This window comes from Pseudoliparis swirei, chromosome 13 (assembly GCF_029220125.1).
Source record: "Pseudoliparis swirei isolate HS2019 ecotype Mariana Trench chromosome 13, NWPU_hadal_v1, whole genome shotgun sequence".
Taxonomy (NCBI): Eukaryota; Metazoa; Chordata; class Actinopteri; order Perciformes; family Liparidae; genus Pseudoliparis; species Pseudoliparis swirei.
The window spans coordinates 11,133,202-11,154,433 of record NC_079400.1 but is presented as its reverse complement, the minus strand read 5'-3'; the positions used below and the strand labels follow the sequence as shown (position 1 = coordinate 11,154,433).

The 21,232-nt window shown below is 40.3% G+C and overlaps 2 protein-coding genes across 3 annotated transcripts; one reads left to right on the top strand and one right to left on the bottom strand.

Annotated features, from left to right (window-relative positions):
• Positions 1–1,770: 1,770 nt before the first annotated feature.
• Positions 1,771–11,927, bottom strand: LOC130203260 (nuclear distribution protein nudE-like 1-A). The gene is made up of 9 exons (XM_056429248.1): positions 11,853–11,927; positions 10,580–10,676; positions 8,044–8,197; positions 6,039–6,187; positions 5,573–5,709; positions 5,074–5,250; positions 3,948–4,042; positions 3,632–3,777; positions 1,771–1,932 (listed from the first exon to the last, which is right to left on the bottom strand). Exons 2-9 carry the CDS (start codon positions 10,663–10,665, stop codon positions 1,854–1,856), a joined length of 1,023 nt encoding a protein of 340 aa, XP_056285223.1. The 5' UTR covers positions 10,666–10,676; positions 11,853–11,927; the 3' UTR covers positions 1,771–1,853.
• Positions 11,928–13,321: 1,394 nt separating this feature from the next.
• Positions 13,322–20,979, top strand: LOC130203262 (testis-expressed protein 47). Of its 2 annotated transcripts, XM_056429251.1 has the most exons (9): positions 13,322–13,491; positions 14,803–14,875; positions 15,320–15,423; positions 15,505–15,557; positions 15,696–15,774; positions 15,885–16,016; positions 16,086–16,230; positions 16,348–16,394; positions 16,600–20,979. In XM_056429251.1, exons 1-8 carry the CDS (start codon positions 13,384–13,386, stop codon positions 16,383–16,385), a joined length of 732 nt encoding a protein of 243 aa, XP_056285226.1. In that variant the 5' UTR covers positions 13,322–13,383; the 3' UTR covers positions 16,386–16,394; positions 16,600–20,979. The 2 variants fall into 2 exon arrangements, with proteins under 2 accessions (XP_056285226.1, XP_056285225.1); XM_056429250.1 differs by having other exon boundaries at positions 15,885–16,230.
• The last annotated feature ends 253 nt before the right edge of the window (positions 20,980–21,232 follow it).

Sequence of the window (21,232 nt, the reverse complement as noted above, 5' to 3'; positions counted from 1 at the left end):
CTGGAGACTTTTACTTTGTACTGGAGACATCCGTAATGGAGACGTCTGTATTGGAGACATCCGTAATGGACAGACGTCTCTACTGGAGACGTCGTTCGTGCAAAAATCGGTCGCTGAATGTTAGATAACTCACACACATGAATAATAAATGTAATCTTGTATTTTGTGTCTGTTTTGAGACACAAATAATTATTAAATGACCAAATTGCTCAAATCAGCTCTTTTTCGTGTGCTTGCAATTTGGCCCACCAGGGGGCAGTGTTGATAATTTAAAGGTATTTTTCTGACTATCTCAAACCACACATTGTAGAGTTTTAGATTATCACATGTTTTGCTCTTCCTTTTTTTATTTATACTCATTTATATTGGGAATTTATATCAGATGCCAGGATCTTCAAACTTTTTTGTGCTAAAACTTCACAAGAAAAATTACAGGAACAAATTCAAACTGACACACCGAAAATATGTTGTCTATTATGTGTAAAGAATCTTGATCTGAATAGTAATTTATAACTCAAGCTGTCCGATTAAAGCAGTGCAGTAGAAGTATAACATAACAAAAATTAATAACACAAGTAAAACAAATAAACTAGCTCAAAATATTCTAGTACATGAATAAATGTACGTTGCTACATTCTTCCACTGTAAATTAAGATATATTTGATTTGCGGTAAATAGTATAAAATATTCAAAACTGTCTTTAATCTCCAGTGTTTCATTGAGTGTAATTAAAAGCTGAAAGAAAAAACAACATAAAACCCATAACAGGGTGAATTCAGGGCCCAATAATCCTAATTAGGTTTAATATAATATAAATATTTTAAATAATTGATCCATTGTTCTTCCCAAAAGTTGTTGTTCTTCGTTGCAAACTAAACATATTATATGTTGCAAATATATTACAATAAATTATGACAGCTTGTTCTCTGAGAACTTGTTGTGGAAGTCAAACAATCAATGAACTAAAATAAATAAAAGATAAATATATATATTTTTTAATCTGCAACTATAGTTTGATAGTTGCAGGTCTGACTGAAAATAAATCTCCACGAACAGAATAAAAACCTCACAAAAGAAAAAGATTGGAGTTTAATCACACATTTATTAAAACATGCCATTAAAAGAAATCTGAAATCAATTAAAACCCACAAAATATAACAAAAACAGGCAATATTGCACATTAATTAAATTAAATAAAGTTCACCCGTGTGAAAAAGTTTTGTGTAATAAATCAAAAGCATTTAAAATAAAGATCAAACTTTTCTGACGACAGAAGACCAGCTGGTCTGGACACGACCACGGCGCCACGGAGCAGGTCGTCTATCAATAACGATCAATATGACCAATACTGTACACGCCATCACGCAGCTCACAGGATCTTTGACACACAGACACAAAGACTCCTCTTCCCTTAAAACAAACAGCTCTGAAAACCAAAATAAATAAATACCAGAGGCTCATTAAAAAGCCCCAAATTGGTGGATAATTGCTGGATAATTGATGGATCCATGTGGTGCCTGTTTATCTAGGAACACGTGCACACACACATTCACCTGGTTATTTCCTTTCTATTTAACTGCGGCCTGAACTGAAGTTATTGCTGGTTAAAGGAGTGGAAACAAAACAAAAACAAAAACATTTTAATTGCATAATATTTCAATTTTTTTATGACGATATGATGCACACATTTCACGAATCAGGTTGAGCTCCTGGAGGAATCTTTAAATATGTCTTTGAATAGAAGCCGAACAGCAGAAACAGTAACGCGTTGGATATAGAGACGAGGACCCTCCGTGACAGCGCCACGTGGGAGGCGGGGTCAGGCTCCACGTGGGAGGCGGAGTCGGCTCCGGTCACACGGCGAGCGGCACGAAGCCCGGGGAGGAGGCCGCAGGAGGCGCGGTGATGGCCGTCAGCCCGTTCACCGTCCGGCTAGAAGAAAGAAACAGAGTTAGACGTTCAAACTAAAAGTTCTCACAATGAAAAACAACCTTTGACCTCTAGTGGGTTGAAGGTTGAAGGTCAACGATTCTCGTTTTTAGAGCAGCGACGACGAAACAAGCCCAAAAGGTGTGTGACAGGTTTAGAGTGACAAAAATACAAAATGTATTCATTGTAAATTCAGTTTTACACAAAATCCCAAAAAAGAGTTCGAGCTCCTATTTCTGAGGAACTAAAAAGTTTCAGTTAGAACATAAACTTTAATTACAAATCATTTTCAGTTGGATTGACATGTGCATTTGAATATATGATATATATATATATTATTTTATGAAGTCAGCCGACTAAATTAAATATAATGGGTAATTTATTTTTATTTCCCTGGCAGAACTGGACTTCCATAATAAAGGACAGAGATTGGAAATGAAAGAAGAAGAAAAACTGCTCAAATTGTCAGATAAACGTCTCCTCTTCCTCCTCATCTTCCTCCTCCTAAAGAGTGCGGTGCGGCGACTCCACAGAGTTTTTAAACAAAGTGTGTTGCTAAATGAAACTTGAAAGCAGAAAGCAGACGGAAGCTGCCGAGTTAAAAGGCCGACTGGTTCAACCGGTTTCCTCCGTGAGCCGCCGCCCAACTACGACGAGCATCTCTTTGTTTCCTTCTAAATTCAGGGATGTAATAGTTTGAACACTTGTCAACACGACACACAAAACGGTTTGTTTTAGAGCAAATATGTGAAGATAAACACGGTCAATCACACTCTGTTCTCATGACATCCTCCTCCATCGCAGTAAGAGGTGCCCGAAGGTGAACGCAACGAACGCCCTCATCTGAAACCACGAGGACGATGACCTCGTGGTTTCAGGAAGCAACACCGCCAGGACACGGGGACGACGAGCACACTGTAGTTTATTCTCACAATAGACCCCAACAAAAAGAAATGATTTCTTCTTGTTGGAGTGAAAAAAACTCCATTCCTGGTCCCCAGAGGATTAATCCTGGCGACTTTGACGCGGTTCCTCGAGCACTACCAGCAAATGTCCAATAGAATATCTCAATATCTTCCTGATACATTTATTCTTGGTCCTACGACCACGGCTGTGCACTTCAAATTAAACTATATTATATTTCAAAAGGTGTATATTTTGGGAGGGAACCAATGAGAAGGCGGGAAAGTCAGAAAGTATCGAGACACCACTAACGCACTGGTTTGGGTCTTTTTATGGGATTCCTTGACCTTTTCCGTGGGCTTCTGTGCGTGAATGTACGTCTTCTTCTCAAAACAACAACGTGCGCCTCGTTAATTCAAATGAATGTTTCGATCAAAACAAGTCCCACCAGTAGAGAAGAGAGGAGTTAAAAATAGTTTACGTTCCACCACCAGCAGAGTGAGTTGGCCGGACGCCATCTGCCCTACAGGCACGCTTATTTCTATGAGCTCCAAATGGGGAGAGAGAATCAGCAGCAACGTGAATTAATTAATTAATTAATTGATTGATTGATTAATGTTCCCTGACCCACTGGGGTGACAGGTGGAGCTGCGATTACCCATGAATCAATGCAGGCAATGTGACCACCTCCATCCTGCTGGAAAGAAATGCACAAAGGCCTCAGACCCTCACGACCTTTGAGACATGCCGGCCTGTGGCGTTACGCCCTCACTTTCTGACTAGCAGGTGAACCACTCACGCTTTGTCGTAGTACGACACGTGGAGCGACTGCGAGTAGCCGGTCGTGTTGGCGTTGAGCGCGTTGCCGTTGTCGAGGGCGAACGCCTTCCGGGCCTTCTGGTCCTTGGCGAAGTTCCTGCAAGCGGCGAGCTTGGACTCCAGAGCCTGAGGGCGAGGAGAAGGCGAGGCAGGTTTATTTGTGTGGCACAGTTCGACAACAAGGCAGTTCAAAGTGCTTCAGGTAAAACTACTAAAAGCATCACAAGATAATGCAAAAGGAAATAAAATGGAAAAGGGAAAAGGGACTGGAAGCTGGGAAACAGGAAGTGACTCACCCCGACTTTCCGGAGCAAATCGCTGACGATGTTGAGTGCCGATATTCTGGCGGACGGAGTCAGCGGAGAGTTGCTGCTGAAGCCGTTCGACAGAACTGTGCAAGAAGAATTTTTTAAAATTAAATATACATCTCATGTCTCGTTAACGTTTCCCCACAAATAAACCCCAAAAATTAAAAACAAGTGCTAATTTAATCCTGGACTTTAATTCAAAAGACCATCTAACTTATCAGAATAAATACATTAAGACAATAAATCATTTAATTCTATTTCAGAACATTGACTAGTTTTTTGTGATCAAATCTTTTATTGGTTTTCGAGATATGCACACGCAAAGGAAAATATGTACACATTGTATGTACACAATGGTACTCAGACAAAAACATAAAAATAACAAGTAAAAATAAAAAAGAATATATCTATAAACGTTTACAAGTTGATAATTTTGCCAGATGTTTGGTTTATGTTTATGAGCATTAATTGTTACTTTGTTACCAAAAGTCAAAGTAAGACACCAATCATTTAAAAGATCCATGATCAGGATGTAAAATAAATTTACAAACATAATAATTTCCAGAATAATTAAACCAGCAACAATTGATCGTTTTTGGGGGGCTACTTGGGGAACAAGCAGAAAACAAACTGTTGACATATTGTCTATAATCTAATATGGAAAACCCTTATTGACACATCCAGCACTTACAAACCAGCATATATGTTTGGGTTTATGAGGCTTTTAGGGATTTTTCCTAGAAAGCAGCTGCGTGTTGCGACACCAAAGAAACACCAACAGATAAAAAAACAAAAAGAGCTCCAAGACTGTAAAACGGCCAAATAGAGCCGAGAGTCACGACGAGCAACGCCTTCAGGTAGAGCTGTGATCCATACGATAAAAACATATTGATTATAGCTTGAACGGGAACATGCTTTACAAAGTATTCGTCCAAATTTATTAATACTTTTTTATTCTTAACCATCCAAGTGCTTACAACAGTCAAATACACTCATTTCCTCCTCGTTTCCTCACATGTATATGAAAACGAGCAAAGAAAAACTCTTTTAACAAAGAGCCGCTCTGATTCACTCATGATGAATAAGAAGAAGAAGAAGAAGAGGCTGCGGCTACCTGTCGGGTTGGCGAAGGCGTTGTCCAGACTTTGGCTCAGTGGGGTTGCGGGCAGCGAGAGGGAGGATTGAACCGCCGTGTCCATCTTCTCCTCGTTCTCCTGTGTGGGCGAAGTCGGAGCCGACATCCTCGTCACATCCGACTGCCTCTCTCGCACGGCCAGCTCCTGCCGCAAGTCTGAGGAAATAAATTATTAAAATACTAAATAAAATAAATACTAAATAAAATAAAAACTAAATACAATAAATACTAATTAAATTAATTAAATTAATAAATACATATGTTGTAGCTTCTGCAGAAATAAAATAATGAATAAAAAGAATGAAATGAATAAATTAAATAAATGTGTTGTAGCTCTTCCCAGAGATGAGCTGAGGACAAAACACAAAAGGATGGTCTGCAAATCTGTGGGGGAAAAGCTGCAGCGGCTGCACTCTAAAGAGCTGCAGCAGGTGATTGACAGCTTGGCTCATTAGTATCAAATCTAATCAATAATCACCTCTGGCTTCATCCTTTGATCTTTGCACAGACTCCAGAAGCGACTCCTTCTCGTCCAGCTCGCTCTCCAGGAAGGCGTTCCTCTCGATCGTCTGGTTCATACGCTGCTCGAAGTTCTCCAGAGACACGATGATCGCTCTGACGGAGAGATTTCAATTTCATTGATTCGATATCCTCTGAGCAGTGTGTGTGTGTGTGTGTTTTTAAAAAATCGTATCATGTATTTTAAAAAGCCTAACCATACATTGCATTGGTTGTATTTTATATAAATGTCTGAATAAGGGAATAAAACAAACAAAAATTAATAAATACAGATGTCTATGTCCTGAATAATCCGTATAATAAAGAAATACATATTTATTTAGCGACACATAAAAACAGGAACATCAACCTCTTAGTGGAGAAGAAAAAAACACGTAAATATAAATAAACATTTTTATATTTTATTTTGGCGGGCCCACTCAGACCTCTTGGCTCTCTCCAGGTCGTCATTGGACTGTTCCAGCTCCCTGACGTATTTATGGAGCTGCTCCCGGATGCTGCGCGTTTGCCCGAGGTCGTCCTCCAGCATGGAGATCTGCTTGTAGCTCTGAGCGTACTGATTCTCAAACCTCTCCTGAGGAGGAGGAGGAGGAGGAGGAGGAGGGACAGCACAATATTGATCACATGTGTTTAATCTAGGACACGCCAGGACACAATTCATTGCTCCACCGACATGGTATCATCTATTTTTCAGGACTCCCCTCCGTTGTAAGCGTGACCTAAATATCCAGCAGCTCGCCTGCACGTCTGACCTACATCTGCTGTTCCCGTCTGACTCCACTCCCTCTCTTCCCTCTTTTCACTCGGAGCCTCCTCCCTTCAAACAGTGAACTGTTCAACAGTTGAGAACAGCTCTGACGCGATGTTCGTACGGTGGCCTCGAGGAGCCAAACACAAACAACATCTTCAGTCTGACCACATGCAAAACATTATTTATCCGGTCTTCTTGTTGTGTGTTTCTCATTCGTCGCTTTATTTTGGTAAATGTCATAAGTTTCTCCAGAGGGAATCACTTTAAATCTGGTGTTATCTCAGTTATTTGCTTCCTATTGCAGCCTGAGAAATCTTGTCGTCTTTCCTGTAATATCTTTTCAGAAATATGAAATGTATTTTTTGAGAAACAATCGAAAATATTCTGTTTCCAGATTTACCTGCGATCTCGTTGTTTTTTCGGAAATGCTGTTGTGTTACAATTTGCCCCTCAGGGCCACCATAGGATTTGCCTTTTTTAAACCTGCAGGGATGACGTGTTTCTGCTTATAGCGTCTCGCCAGCTTCTTTCCTGAAGATGTATTGTTTGTATACTGAAGACTCATGGGGGAAACACGAGTGTTGCATCATGAAAATAAAAAACACACATGTCTGCAAAAGTGCCGCGAAAAAAATGACCACTGTTGTTTGTTTTTTCCCCGCCTGATGTGAGGAACCTAAAAACCTGGACACAACGTCTCCTCCCTGCTCTGTTGTCGTGGAGCGAGGTGAAGACGGAGAGACACCCGACCTCTTCTTGAAAGAGTCACACGGATCAGGACAGTGAAACCGGAGAGGAGAGTCACGTCAGCAGCGTCCTGAGCTGAGAGTTAGATTGCACTCGGATTCATGGAGGACAACTTATCGGACGATATTTAGTTGTGCGGCTTTCATCTCAATATCCCTGTGACCTCTGACAAGTAACCAGAGTAACTGTATCCATTGGAACAGCAGCTGTTCTCCCAAGAGACTGCACTCAAGGTTAATTCCAAGGGTAAATATGGAGACACGCTGTGCTGGCTCGGTTCAGAGCTGACAGCCAAGGGAGGTTTTCATTGTTTGTTAATATTTATTATTTTATTTTATTTTAGTTCTGAATGTATTTAACCAGGAAATGCCTCATTGAAATTAAAAATCTCCTTTACAAGAGAGTCCTGGCCCAGTCAGCAGCAGCAGCACATTACACAAAGTTCCAGACAATACAACATAAAACAGTGGCAGGCAATATTTAAAAAAGAAAGATAATTTTTTAGATCACAGCATGAATAAAACCATAACTAAGACTCAAGTCATCATAATCATCTGATTAAAGGGGTCTTTAACTGCACTGTTAATATTTAATATTCAGTGTTTTCTAACCTGGAGAAACATGTCAGACGTCACGAGACGAAAACTTGTGTTGCTGCACAAAATATGTAGAAAAAAAACAACAAAGTATATCTCTTATTACTGGTGATTATTTGTATTAGTCAATCTTTAGTATTTTTTATGAAATTATTAAAGGTTTAGTCGATAATATGTCAACAATGATTTGTATTTGGACACATTAAACTGACATTTTCACTCATAAATAAGAAATAAGAAACAATGACGAGCTATACTGTCACTTTTTACAGCGACATCTTCCTCAGCGCTACGTCTTCATCACCACTGCGTCTTCATCCCCCCCCCCCCCGTTACCTTCAGCGTCTCCACCTCGTTCCTCAGCCGGCCGTTGTCCGACTGCAGGTCCTTCATGCGGTGCTCCGCCTGGTTCAGCTGCGCCTCCAGCTCGGCCTCCAGCTCCCTGCTGCCCTCCTGGAACTCGAGCAGCTCCTCCCGAGCCTCCTGGCAGCTGAAGGGCAGACGGGAGAGGATGAGGATGAGGATAATGGTCATTCGACGACAAGAGTCGAGACAGAAAGAGGTCGCCGTGGGCTGCAGGTGGCTGCATTCATCCAGTGGATGAACTCACCAACTGGTCTAAGAATGGAAACCATCAGCAGAGCTGGAGGTGGCACGGAGCCAGAAAACCAGTTTACCAAGCGGCTTTGAACCGCTTACTTGGGACGGTTCAGCTGCAACTAATTAGCAGACGTTTGCTTCCTCTTCACAGTCAGTACTTTCACCAGTACTCTCTATCCATCACCAGTACTCTCTATTCATTACGAGTACTCTTTATTCATTACCAAAACTCTCTATTCATTACCAGTACTCTCTATTCATCACCAGTACTCTCTATTCATTACCAGTACTCTCTCTTCATTACCAGTACTCTCTATCCATCACCAGTACTCTCTATCCATCACCAGTACTCTCTCTTCATTACCAGTACTCTCTATCCATCACCAGTACTCTCTATCCATCACCAGTACTCTCTATTCATCACCAGTACTCTCTATTTATTACCAGTACTCTCTATTCATCACCAGTACTCTCTATCCATCACCAGTACTCTCCCAATCAGGAGCGTGAAGAAGAACTCTATAGAACCAGACCATCTTCTCTCTGATGGCCTGTTTACTGATGGAGGTCTGCAGAGGACCAGGACCACACTGAGACTGGTTCAGGACCAGCTGAAAGTTCCTCACAGTAACTTTAAAGTCGTATAATAGAAAGGAAACACAGCGTTAAAGCTCCTGATGAAGATCATTCAAAACAATAAAAGCTACCAACTGGACTTCAAGGAGGAACCGTGACTCAATGGAACAGGATAAAACCAGCGATGGATCCGGAGGATGAAACCCTCCCATGCCGTGTGTCTCACTCACAAACAGGAAGCTCATTATCCTCCAGACTCTTACATAACCGGGTGGAGGCCACGACTTTTGTTTCCTTTGTCAAAATCAAGTGACGTGTCGAAAGATAGGATTTCTTTGTTGGGGCGCCGCTGGCTGTATTTCATGATTCAGAGGTTGAGTGACAGCGTCGTGCAGACGCGAAACACGAGCCGGCGCTCTGGGACATGAAGAGAGGGAGAGGTTCCCAGCTGGAAGGAGTGAGAACGGAGGGCGACTGAAACGAAGACAAAGCGGCAGATGAAACATTCCTGCAGACACAAAGAGACAGCGCTGCTTTTACATCAGAGCGTTTGACCTCAGAGGAACAATCTGCGGTCCGCGTGGATCCAGTTCCTCTCAAAAAGATGTGAACAGGTTGAGCTCAGGGACCAATCGGACCAGTCACGTTCACATCAGTGAGGAAAAGTGCCTGAACGTAACAGATTAGCTCCACGCCTTCCTTTTTGTAATAGTTGTTTTCATCCTGTCACACCATCTCGTCAATCCAACTCCCCTCACCTGCCTCTGATCACCTCGTTAGTCCCTCATTCCCTTCACCTGGTCCTCACGCCCTTCTCACCTGCAGCCCATCCCCTCATTAGTCCCTCACTATTTAGCTCCCTCACTTCCACTTGTCCTCTGCCAGATTGTCTTGTGTTTTCGTGCCAAGTTCTCCAGCGTTATTAGAGTATATTCCTGACCTGTCTGTTCTGACCCTGCCTGCCTGCCTGCCCTGACCTCTGATTCTCTGATTCTCTGCCCTGCCCCTTTTTGGACTTGTTTGCTTCTTCGACTGATCTCCCGGTTTTGACCCAGCCTGTTTCCAACCAAAGACAGTATTCTTTGTTACTCCTGTCTGAGGCGTGCTTTTGGGTCCACTCTAATAGCACCGTGACATTGTCTGTTATTTTATACTTTTTCTTTACCTCATTTATCACCCAATCCTTAAGGGAAACCGTTGTTCTTGCTGCAGCTGGCTTTGTGTACAGAAGTGTTGTCATGTTGAAATGAGAAATAAAAGACACACAGTCCCGACTGTTGCACTGAGGCAGGAACCCGGGTCACAAACCGGAGCGTCCACGAACCTTTAAAGACCACATCTGACATCTTATGACCTGGATATTTTCACTAATAAGGAATTTGAATGCTGCAGTTATGAATGTGAACACCTCAAATGGATTTGATCCAAAAAACAATGCAGTAAAAAGATGAAAAATGGGGATTAAAGTCAGCCAAATATTCCTAAAATACACGCTTGGCCTCCTGACAAGAAAGAACAGAACCAACAACGAGCTTGTTCGTCTCTCGACAGTTGGTTCCAACCGAAGATGTTATTCTCCTGAAATGGTCACAAATATACAGCATATACTTTGGTTTGTGATGGTTTAGATCGGAGAGAACAATAACAACAATGTCACAAACAAACAAACAAATAGTCTGAGGGCCACTTTACGTACCTTTCCTTGTACTTCAGAGAAAGAGCCTTCCAGAAGTCAATTTCCTCGTCTTTTGAGGAGAATTTTGGTGTCATGTCCGTTTCCATGGCAAACAAATCTGCAGAGGAAGGAAGAAGTTAACCGAGAGTGTGTGATACACTTTTCATCTCAATGTAATCTGGGATTTAAACCCCAGCTGGGAACCACATCCTCTTCTTCTGAGCCGTCTGACTATACGTATGAAGTGAAACCCAGATATAACAAATTAAATAGTTCCCATGTGCAAAATGCAAATGAAGATAACACAGGGAGGGAGAAGGAATCTTTAACGCTGCATTAAATAATGCTGACCTCCAGCATCACGATAAGGAGGCACGTGTGTCCACTTGACATTCAATAGAAACATTTTACGACCACAAAGAGGTCGAAGAAATACAAACTGAGTCAAACACAATCCCCCATAACCATAAATAACCATAAATGGAGCATGGCTGCTCTTACAGTCACTGACTTTGACTGTATCTTGCATCTGTAAAAAATAATCTCATTCTGTGGTGAATAATTCATTTTCAGATTATATTCAACAAGGTGCCTGGAGGGACATTTTAAAAACAGAGTAAAATGCAAAACAGGCTTTGTTAAATAACATTAAAAAACACAATTATATTGTAATAAAGCCATTTTACTGAATTTAAACTTAAAATTAAATTAAAAACACGATTATTTTGTAATAAAGCCTTTTTACTGCATTTAAACTTAAAATTAAATTAAAAACACAATTATATTGTAATAAAGCCTTTTTACTGCATTTAAACTTAAAATTAAATTAAAAACACGATTATTTTGTAATAACGCCATTTAAACTGCATGAGCTTGATGTGGGACAATGACTTTACAAAAGAAAATTAATATATTCCATGATTGAATGGATTGAGTACAGGTGTAAATTAAGAATGCTGAATTTGTTTCATAATACACTCCATTATAAAATATTATACATATATACTATTTTAGACATTCTGATATTAGCCTGACTCCATATTTAGCTGATGAACATTTGGCAATATATTGTAATATATGTGATGAATTACACCATTTTAAGGACAGTGTAATACATGTGTGTCTGCACTCTGACATCGGCCATCGGACAGGAGCAGAAACCAAGATTAGCAGCTGACATCAGTGACGTGACGCCGAGCTAAACTGTCAAAACTGGGTGTGCAAACAGTATTTTGTATTCTTTACTGGTTACCAAACAAAGATCAAATACAGTAAATGATGATGCATTTAGTACCTGAACATCGCCACACACGGTGACGCTTTATCAGTCCATTTTGCCCCGTTGATGGGAGGTGTTGAGGCCGAGCGTCTCCTCCGATGTCTGCTGATCTCTCTCCTCTCAGCAGGCCTTTAAAGGTGAATACACCCTAAATATGAATATGATCTCTTCTTATGTGTGGGGCTCAGGTTCATAAAAAGTGTCTATTATTAAGCAGTGATGGTTTAATTTCCATTTTAGGTCAAACAAAACATAAAAGTGCAAAATCCCAGTAAAATATGTTTAATAACGCAGTGAGAGTAAATATATTTTAGGGTGGATTTCCTCTGTGATCGCTTGCTCTGTTGTGTTCACGAGCTTTACTGCTGCGCACAAACGGCGCACGACAGTGTACAATAACATTGTTGCTGTTAAAACAGCGCCATCTGCTGGTCACATTTTGTTTGATTAAATGTGTATTTCAACAAAGTCTGACAAGGTGTTGTGTAAATTAACAGTATGGGCTAAAGTTTTGTTTAACTGTATTTTGTCAAGCAGTTAGATATTATTCTATATGGAAGCCCATTTCCTCCAAGTAAAAGAAAGGAAAAAAAACGTTATTGTCTAAAAGACAAATTATTAGATCTGAAGTCACAATCATGGGATAATAGTCACAATTGTAACTACCAAAATTCTAATGATGTGTTATAGGATATTACGTCAAAAATTATAGTAATGCTAAGTCAAAGGTATGAGATAAAAACTTACAAAAATAATACAAATCATGAGATAGTAAGTCAAAAACATTAGGTAATAAATACAAATGATTAGATCATTAATCAAGATTTTAATATCAGAAATCCAAATGATTAAACTGTAAATCAAAATGACGAGATAAAAAGGAACAATTATGAAAATAATATAGTCGAAATTAATGATTTGACTTACAAAACCAAAATAAAAGTTTAATAAGTAAATATATTGTGGATCAAAATTATAAGATCAAATAAAGAAAAAAAATTACATATGAAAGACAAATACTTTAGATTTTTTTCAGTAAAAATAATATACAAAATATATATACATATATATATATAGTTGTTAAAAAAATAATCAATCCGAATTATTATATATATATATATATATGTATATATATATATATTAATAATCATGATTACGTTTTCATATATATATAATTACAATAATCATGATTACGTATTATGAATTTGTTAACATAAATGATTACGTTAACAAATTCATAATACGTAATCATGGGTTACAACAATAGATTATTATTTATATATATATATATATATATATATATATATATATATATATATATATACACGCATGTGATTGAACACAAAATGGAAAATTCCTGATTATTGTTTTGCAACATATCTGGTTTTTTGGACCATTTCTATTAATTTATTTTATTTTGTAATGCTCTGAACTGCGCCCGCTTCCGTCTTGTGACGCCGTGTTGCCACGGTAACCCGCACAGAGCCCTCCTAACGGTAACGGTCCAGGTTTATAGAGGTTAATTCATCTTTTTATACTTCCGTTCATGGCGTCGCAGAGAAGCCGAAACCTTTCTTTGGGAAACACAACAGAGGATGACAACGAAGAAAACCCAGCGACCATGTTTGACGTGTTTCACAGGGAAATGAGAGAGGTTCGTGCCTTCTAGCGCTACTGGTCATGAAGTAATGTTGACCACGTGACAGTCTTCTTTCATGAGATATCGCGACACTGTGTAATGATTCCTTCTGGTCACATGACATCTATTATTCTGTTCATCCTGGAGAAGGATCCTCCTCTGTTGCTCTCCTGAAGGTGTCTTCCCTTTATTTTCCCTGTGAAAGGGTTTTTTATATTTCTTGGGAGTTTTTCCTGATCCGATGTGAGGTCAAAGGTCAGGGATGTCTATGTGTAGATTATAAAGCCCTCTGAGGCTAATTGTAATTTGTGATATTGGGCTATTCAAAATAAACTGAATTGAATTAAATTGTCAAATATAATGATTTGAAAATAGTAGATATGCAATATAAAAATAAACATTTATATATATATATATATATATATATATATTCCACAAATTACTTTCACCAATTTTGTATACATTTATTTTTTATTTAATAATTTCCCAAGTTATTATTTACATTATTTAGATTGTCATCCTACATATATATATACATAAAACATATTTTAGTGCTTGAATATGGTTGTTTGAAAGCATAAAAGAAGACACAACAGTGTTTTACACTCATAACACTCCTACTGATTCCACATTTGAATTAAAGTAATTTTGCGAGAAGGATGACATTTAATTAGTTGTAATAGCAAATGACCAATTAGAGTGATAATCACTCAGATTACAATTTAAGTAAACATGCAAGTAATGAGTGTAGAAGATGCTGACATACACTGAGCGTTGGATGACATTGAAATTGAGTTTTCATATTTTCTTTCAGACTAAACCAAATCAGAAATGTGTAATTTCCCCTCCAATCATTTATTGTGTGAGAGCTTTAGAGCAGATACAGTTCTGCGTCCCCTGGCGTCCTCCCACCGGCTTACATTTCCTGAAGTACAAGGCTCTCCGGGGGAACAATAGGTTTCCAGGAGATACGCTCGTATAAACACTGCTCGCTAAAAGGCTCCACTCACTCGGGGCTGGAACTGGACGTAGAGAAGGAAAGATGGAGGAAATGAGAGCAGAGGATCAGAAAGAGGACACTGGGACTACTTTATTTCACCAGCTCATGGCACAGAGGACGGATGTGGAGGAGGATGCGGTTCGTTTAAAATAACAGATGATCTTTGAAGCTCTAGATCATTGTTTCACTATTTCATTCCAAGATCTAGAAATGCAACGTGCAATACGCACGTCAAGAAACTCAATATTTGTTGAAATGATCCTGTGTTTAGTCCATGTTCTACCTGCAGGACTTTCTCACACTTTAACTCCCCGTCTCGTCCACAGAGGATCGTCCTCCAGCGGCTGATAGTGATCGCTCGGCTCCCCCACGACCTTGATGACAGGACAGAACCGGGAGGTCAGCCAGCAATTTACCTTCAAGCCTGACAACTGGGCAGCGCTTTCCCATTCTGACAGGATCCCCTTCACTAGAATCAATGAACTAATCACCGTGATGCCAGTTTAATCCAGTTGTCCTTCAGGGGGAGCGAAGGGTGATGGGAATTGATGTTCTAAATGTATAGATCTGCACTATTTGCCAACAATACGGTAGAATATGCAGAGAAACATCACTTTTCCAACTCTTAAAATCACAAAAATGTCCTGCAGTTTCCCTTGTTTATGTTTTTTTTCTCATAGCTTTCCGAAATCTCAGTGTGGATGAGTCTGCGGGGCTTCCCTGTACGAGCTTTGTGTGGTTGTTGCTCGAGGAATTTCCCACAAAAAGTCCACAATAAAAGCCCCCCGGGGGAAATGTTTATAACCTCCGCCACAAACTGTTCTGTCCTTTGTTTCCACGCAGCTCATTACGAAAAACTCAACTTCCAGCTCAGCAAACAGTACATATTGGATCCCATGACGGGCCTGCTGCTGGTCTACCCGTCCTGCCTGCTGCATGTCATCGAAGTAAGTAGTCTCCCGTTTGGAGATGTGACGCGTGACATCGTGCACTGAAGGTTTTTTTTTTCCCACTCCGCTCTCTTCCAGTCGTCGAGGGACGTCCTGGTTTCTGTTCTGAAAGACATGCAGCAGCCAGACGGGTAATGACGGTCCACTACCATCTCTACGATCCACGCCCCTGTGCGTCTTCATGAGGCGCCTGTAGGATAGAGACACGTCTACACAGCCTGTTATTGCTTTATGAAAGCACTCATCATTTCTACCCCACCCCTCGTCAGCGCCTTCATGGAAGCTCCCAAGGTGGTGTTCTTGGCCCATGACCCTCAGAGCCGGCTGTTTCCAAAGTGGAGCCACAAGGTGTGTGTCGTTCTACCTTCTGGCCTTCGAGTCAAATACAAATGAAAGCTCCTCCATTAGCGTCCATCGAGGCGCTCATCTTCAGGGTTTTCTGCGTCGTTTGGCTGAAGGTGCTCGATGCGGATCAGTGGGCCGGCGTCTCCAGAGGAGGAGAGGAAGAGGAGGAGAGCACCGAGAGTCTGGTGTGCGCCGTCCTGTCGGCGCTGCAGACGCTGGGCGAACGCCTCGAAGCCTCCCAGAAGGTGTGTTCTACTTTTCACATGAAGTTACAGTTTGATTCCGTTTCTATGGGTTTTGTTTTCCTCCCCGAGGATCCCGGGGCGATGCTGGACGAGGCTCCGGAGCTCGTCGTCTCTCAGACGGTCCTCCACAAGCTGTTGACTCGAGACGAGCTCCAGACTCCACGACAACACCTGCAGATGTACAACTCGCCCATCAACATCTGCGCCAGCGCCGGTACGAGGCGAACCAATGTGTTTTCCTGAGATCCGCCATTTAATCCTCAGATTATATTTGGGATAGTCTCGTTGAAAGCGACACACGGAGACTCAGTCGGCCACGTTGTCCCCACAGGACGAGTCGCGCGAAGCAGCTGCCTCGCGACAGTTTAACGATTCAAGGTGGGGAACCCTGTTATTCTTATCGTCTTATTATTAAACCTACATCCTACTGGTTTATACCGGTGACACTGGGACCGATGCCACTTCAATCCAGACTGGAATATCTCCACTACGATTGAATGCATTGTCACGACGTCATCTTTCATTGTTTTGTACTCATGTACCCCAGAGGGTGAATTTTAAATTATTTTTTTTCCTCCTGCAGGACTTTGGTTCCCATCAGCCTCAGCTAGACTTGTATTGAGTGCTAATTAGCAACCGGAAGCGTTCGGCCTTCACTGAAGCGCCCCAGGTGTGACCTGCAACGGTTTTACCACTTGTAAAAATACTTGTCGCACAAAATGCTTCTTTTCTTTGATTTAAAAAAGATGTAAAACTTGTTTGAGTGAAACACCACATTTACAACAAAAGCACAGAATATCCAGAGTAATATAGAAAAAAACTTTTTTAATAGTTTCAACATTCGGATGAGGTTAATTTCATTTCTACTTTACACTGTGTTCCACCTGGTGAGCAAAGCGTGTCCAAGAAACAAGAAACATTTCCTCTTCGCTTCAAACGGCTAAAGAGTCCACAGCGTCACAACAGTTTGTACACAAAGACCCTGAAAGTCTCTCACATGTTCCCTTTTTTTATTTTGGCCCTCATTACTTAAAGCAAACAAAAAAAAGGACGATTGGATTTGCAATGGTTGCATGCACCACAGTGTAGTCTACGAACTGTTTACGAGAAAAAACAAACCGGTTCGGCGGGATTTTTTTTCTTCTTTTTTTTTTGCAGCACGATTTCAGTGTAAAGTCACACGGACGTTTCTTTCGATTTTCAGTCTTTTGAAGCGTCTTCGCTCCCATCACGTCAGTTGATTGATCACCTGACGGTGGCCAGGTGTGCTCGTTCTTATTTGCGAGAGATAAAAAAAGAGTGAGACGTTCGGTTTTCATGGAACAACAGAAGAAAAACTAAATCATGATTGTTTCAAACTTAGTCCGACTTAAAAACAACAAACAAATAAAAAAAGGTTGAAGGGCGGCCCGGAATTATTCTTCTTTTATAAAGTTTGATCTATTCACTTATAAAAAATAAATACAAGCACATTTATATATAGGACCAACAAAGACATATTTCAGAGGCATGGTTTAAAAAGCATGCTGCCGAGTTTCACATGGGACAATGTCGAATCAAACCCCCACCCCCAAACCCTCCTCAAACACTACCCTCCCCAAAATCGGTCATAACACACTTTTCTTATATCAAATACCTTCTTCTTTGTTTAATTACTATATCCACAACACACACAACCGCCTTCATTACGACCTACGAGGTGAACTTCTCCGATCACCGATACATTCCACCTATCCGCGTAGAAAAGACAGAAAAGAAAGGCCTTCGTATTTCGGTGCTCAAAGGACATGCTAGCAGAAGCTGTAATACTGGAAGCCGTCTCTGCTCGACGGGCGTGTTTATTGTTCATAAAGTTGTGTTTGATGGAGAGCGTATGTACAATGCTCGCTCCGAAACCCTGATGTAGAAAAAACAAAGAGTGGCATGTTGTAAACGCAGAAAACCAGACAAAGACAGCGCAGAAACTCTTCTTTTTGTTGTTGTTCGTGGTCAGTTTTTCTTTGAATATTAAAATAATAAATAACGGACGTCGTGATTTGAACCTCAGCTTGAGGATCTGATTGAACAATTGGCATGAATTGGACTTTTAGTTGTTTAAAAGTTTATTTGAGTGACAGAAAATTATAAGAAACTTTTAAAAAGTTGATAACTGATTCACCGTTAATGTATTCTTTTGATATTTTCTTTGGCGATTAAGAAAGATAATCAGCAGACTAATTGATAATGAAACTAATCTTTAGTTTGGAAAATACCGTGGGGCAAAATAACGATCGTTGTGTTTAATTGTGAATTTTAACTAACGATAAAACATCAACTCTGTCTCTTTTATCCTCTTAAACCGAAAGGGGTCATGTGACTGATCCATCGTTGCAGCTGCAGCTCGAGGGGACAAACATTACAGTTTAAATTCTTAACAAGATCGCAAGATTTGTTTTACTTTATTTTTATTTTATCAAACACGTTGCACTGTTGAAAAATGTATAAAATGGGATCATCTTGACTTTTTCCATTAAATGTAACGTTGCCGCAGCGATGCGTTGCAACAGGCAAAATGAAGAATCTAAAAAGCAACATTACTTCACGCTGTGGAGCTAAAATCAGGGTTCAAGAGGTTAATTCTGCAAGAAGAAGCACGATCAGCTGTTTCCTATTTAGAAAATCTACATTCTACTCAATGTTATCTTGTGTGAATATTGTGCTACAACCGGCAACATTATAATGTCATATAACGTTCATTGTCATTTATATTTTTCAGTACAGCATTTTCATATATTTAAATTTCTCCCCCCGCCACTATATACAGAATGGTATTTACAAAAGTCCTGTGAATAATGTCGCACTTTAAAGAAAAGAGGGCGGCGGCACAGTGGCGGTGAGGCCATGTGTCGCGGGTGTTCTCTCAAATCTGGACAAGTCTCAACAAAACCCACGAAGGCAAATAACAAACGCGCCGCCGTCGTATGCAAAACCTCGCCACTCCAGTTTTATTGATTTTTCAAGTTTTCTCTTTAAACCTCCCGATTCCCGAAAAGCAGGTTTCCATACGACAGCGGCGGAGCTTCTGGTCCCGCGTTTCATTTACATTTTTTTTCTCTTCATCTTCAGATGAGATTCACAATCAAAACTCTTAAGACCTAGTAAAAAGTATTCAGAAATATATCTGTATAAATACTCTCATCAAAATAAACACATATACACATATCTTTGCACTTGCCTCTGGTTCACTTGTATAGACTCAAAATATCAGCATCATCAGACAGGGTGCCTGACACCGAAACCCGAAAGAAAAGCGCGCTTGTTTTGGGGTAAAATAAAGCACCTTTTTTCTTCTGCGAGAGTGACTGAGTTCAGTTCTTTGTTACGATATGATGGGTTGTTGTTATACCTCAGGGCAGGACGACTTATCGAGGATGGTTCTCCAGATGTTCGTCACAGAACGTCACGGACGAAGCCTGAAGTGTGCCAGCGGAGACCGCCGGTTTAACGGTAATGATTCAACGCAGCGTTTTGTTAAATGTTGTCGGCTAGCAGTCTGACCCAGTTAGAGACGAGCTGGTGGACATCGTGGAGAGTTTAGTAGCGAAAGAGACCGACATTCACCTCGGGTGGTGGTGGAGACCAAAAACAGAGCCAAAAAGAGAGAGAGAGAGAGAGAGAGAGAGAACTAGACTTATCATGTGACACAAACAGGAAGACTAAGACTAAGATTAATTTAAATAATAATAATGTGAACAAAGTGGTGTTTTTTAAGATCGTTTCACTTGCTCCCATCTGTTAAATTCATAATCCAATTAAAAATACCTTTTTAAGAAAAAATATTCTAAAAATGAATCTTCAATTTTACATTTACGTTTATTGCCTTAATATTTGAAATTTCCATTTTGTGATTGCTTAAGGACGGTGCTCTTTTAATTGTAGGTAGTGACACCTGAACATTAGGCACCACGAGCATCTTGATGGAGCAACGTTATTACCATAGATAGACTGTGTAATATATGTATGTAGTCTGTATGCATCTGTCAATCACAGAGGCCACGCCCCTCCTTGAACCTTAATATCATGTAAAGAGGTGAATTATCTACAAATTCAGTTATTCAGTTAATTACAGTTATTATCTTTAGAGATTAAAATCTGTTTTGTGTACCAGGATGTAAATTTGTCATTTAAAAATGGAGGTCTATGGGGATTATCTCGCCGTTAGAGGCTCAATTGACCAATTGAGGAACTGCAGTTTGTGTCACCGACTCTTTGGCTCCATTTCTCAGCACCGGTAGTTGCCGGTTTGGTTCAAATGGGGGCGTCCATGTTGTATTTGAGCGACGGTGAACACAACACAACCAATATAATTTTGTTGGAAAAAAAATTGCGTTTGCATTTCCCGCTGAGCCAGTTAGTGGCAGTAATGTGCAAGGAAGCCAAAGACTGCAAGATATAAAAAATATAAAAAGTGGCGGGAAACACTGAATGTAAAAGAAACACTGAATGTAAAGATGACCTTTGTTCATTTACAAGAAAACTCCACAGGGATCCTATAATCAAAGTCCAACCCACAGCAGCAGCAGCAGCTCTGATTGGCTAAACTCCAGCCAGGACAACCGATAACATTAATTAATTTGAGCGAATGTTCTGTTGGCAGACTGCAGGCTTCATCGTCTCTCTGTGGATTCAGCTCCACGTTCTTCCAACTTAAATGACTGCATATGGAAAAATTAAAAATCCCACTTAATGTGTCGTGACTTTGGGTTTTTCCTTTTTGCCTTTGACGTTTTCCAAAGCCATCCCAACCCTTTCATCTTGTACCTATATCTCAAGTGTTCATTAGCTCCCTGACAGCATCTACTGTATTCTATCTGGAGGACATAGTGTCTTTATAGCTCTCCCGTAGATACAAAATACGATCCGATTCGTCATGTGTCATATATTCTGAAAATGTACAATATAAACAATAAATATTCACTGATTTCTTTTTTTGTTTTGTTTATCCTGATTGATGTAAATACAGAGAAAAAGTGTGATTGGGCGTTCAACCTGGTAGTTATTCTCCTCTATCTCTAAAACATGCATTCCTGTTTTAAGACAACCTACAGTGCAACATCATATAGTACAATTACCAAACACACACACACACACTCACACACACACATTTTTCAACACGACGTACTGGCACACTCACAGTGGGACGGGAACATCGGGGGTCGCTGCCACCACACGGAGCG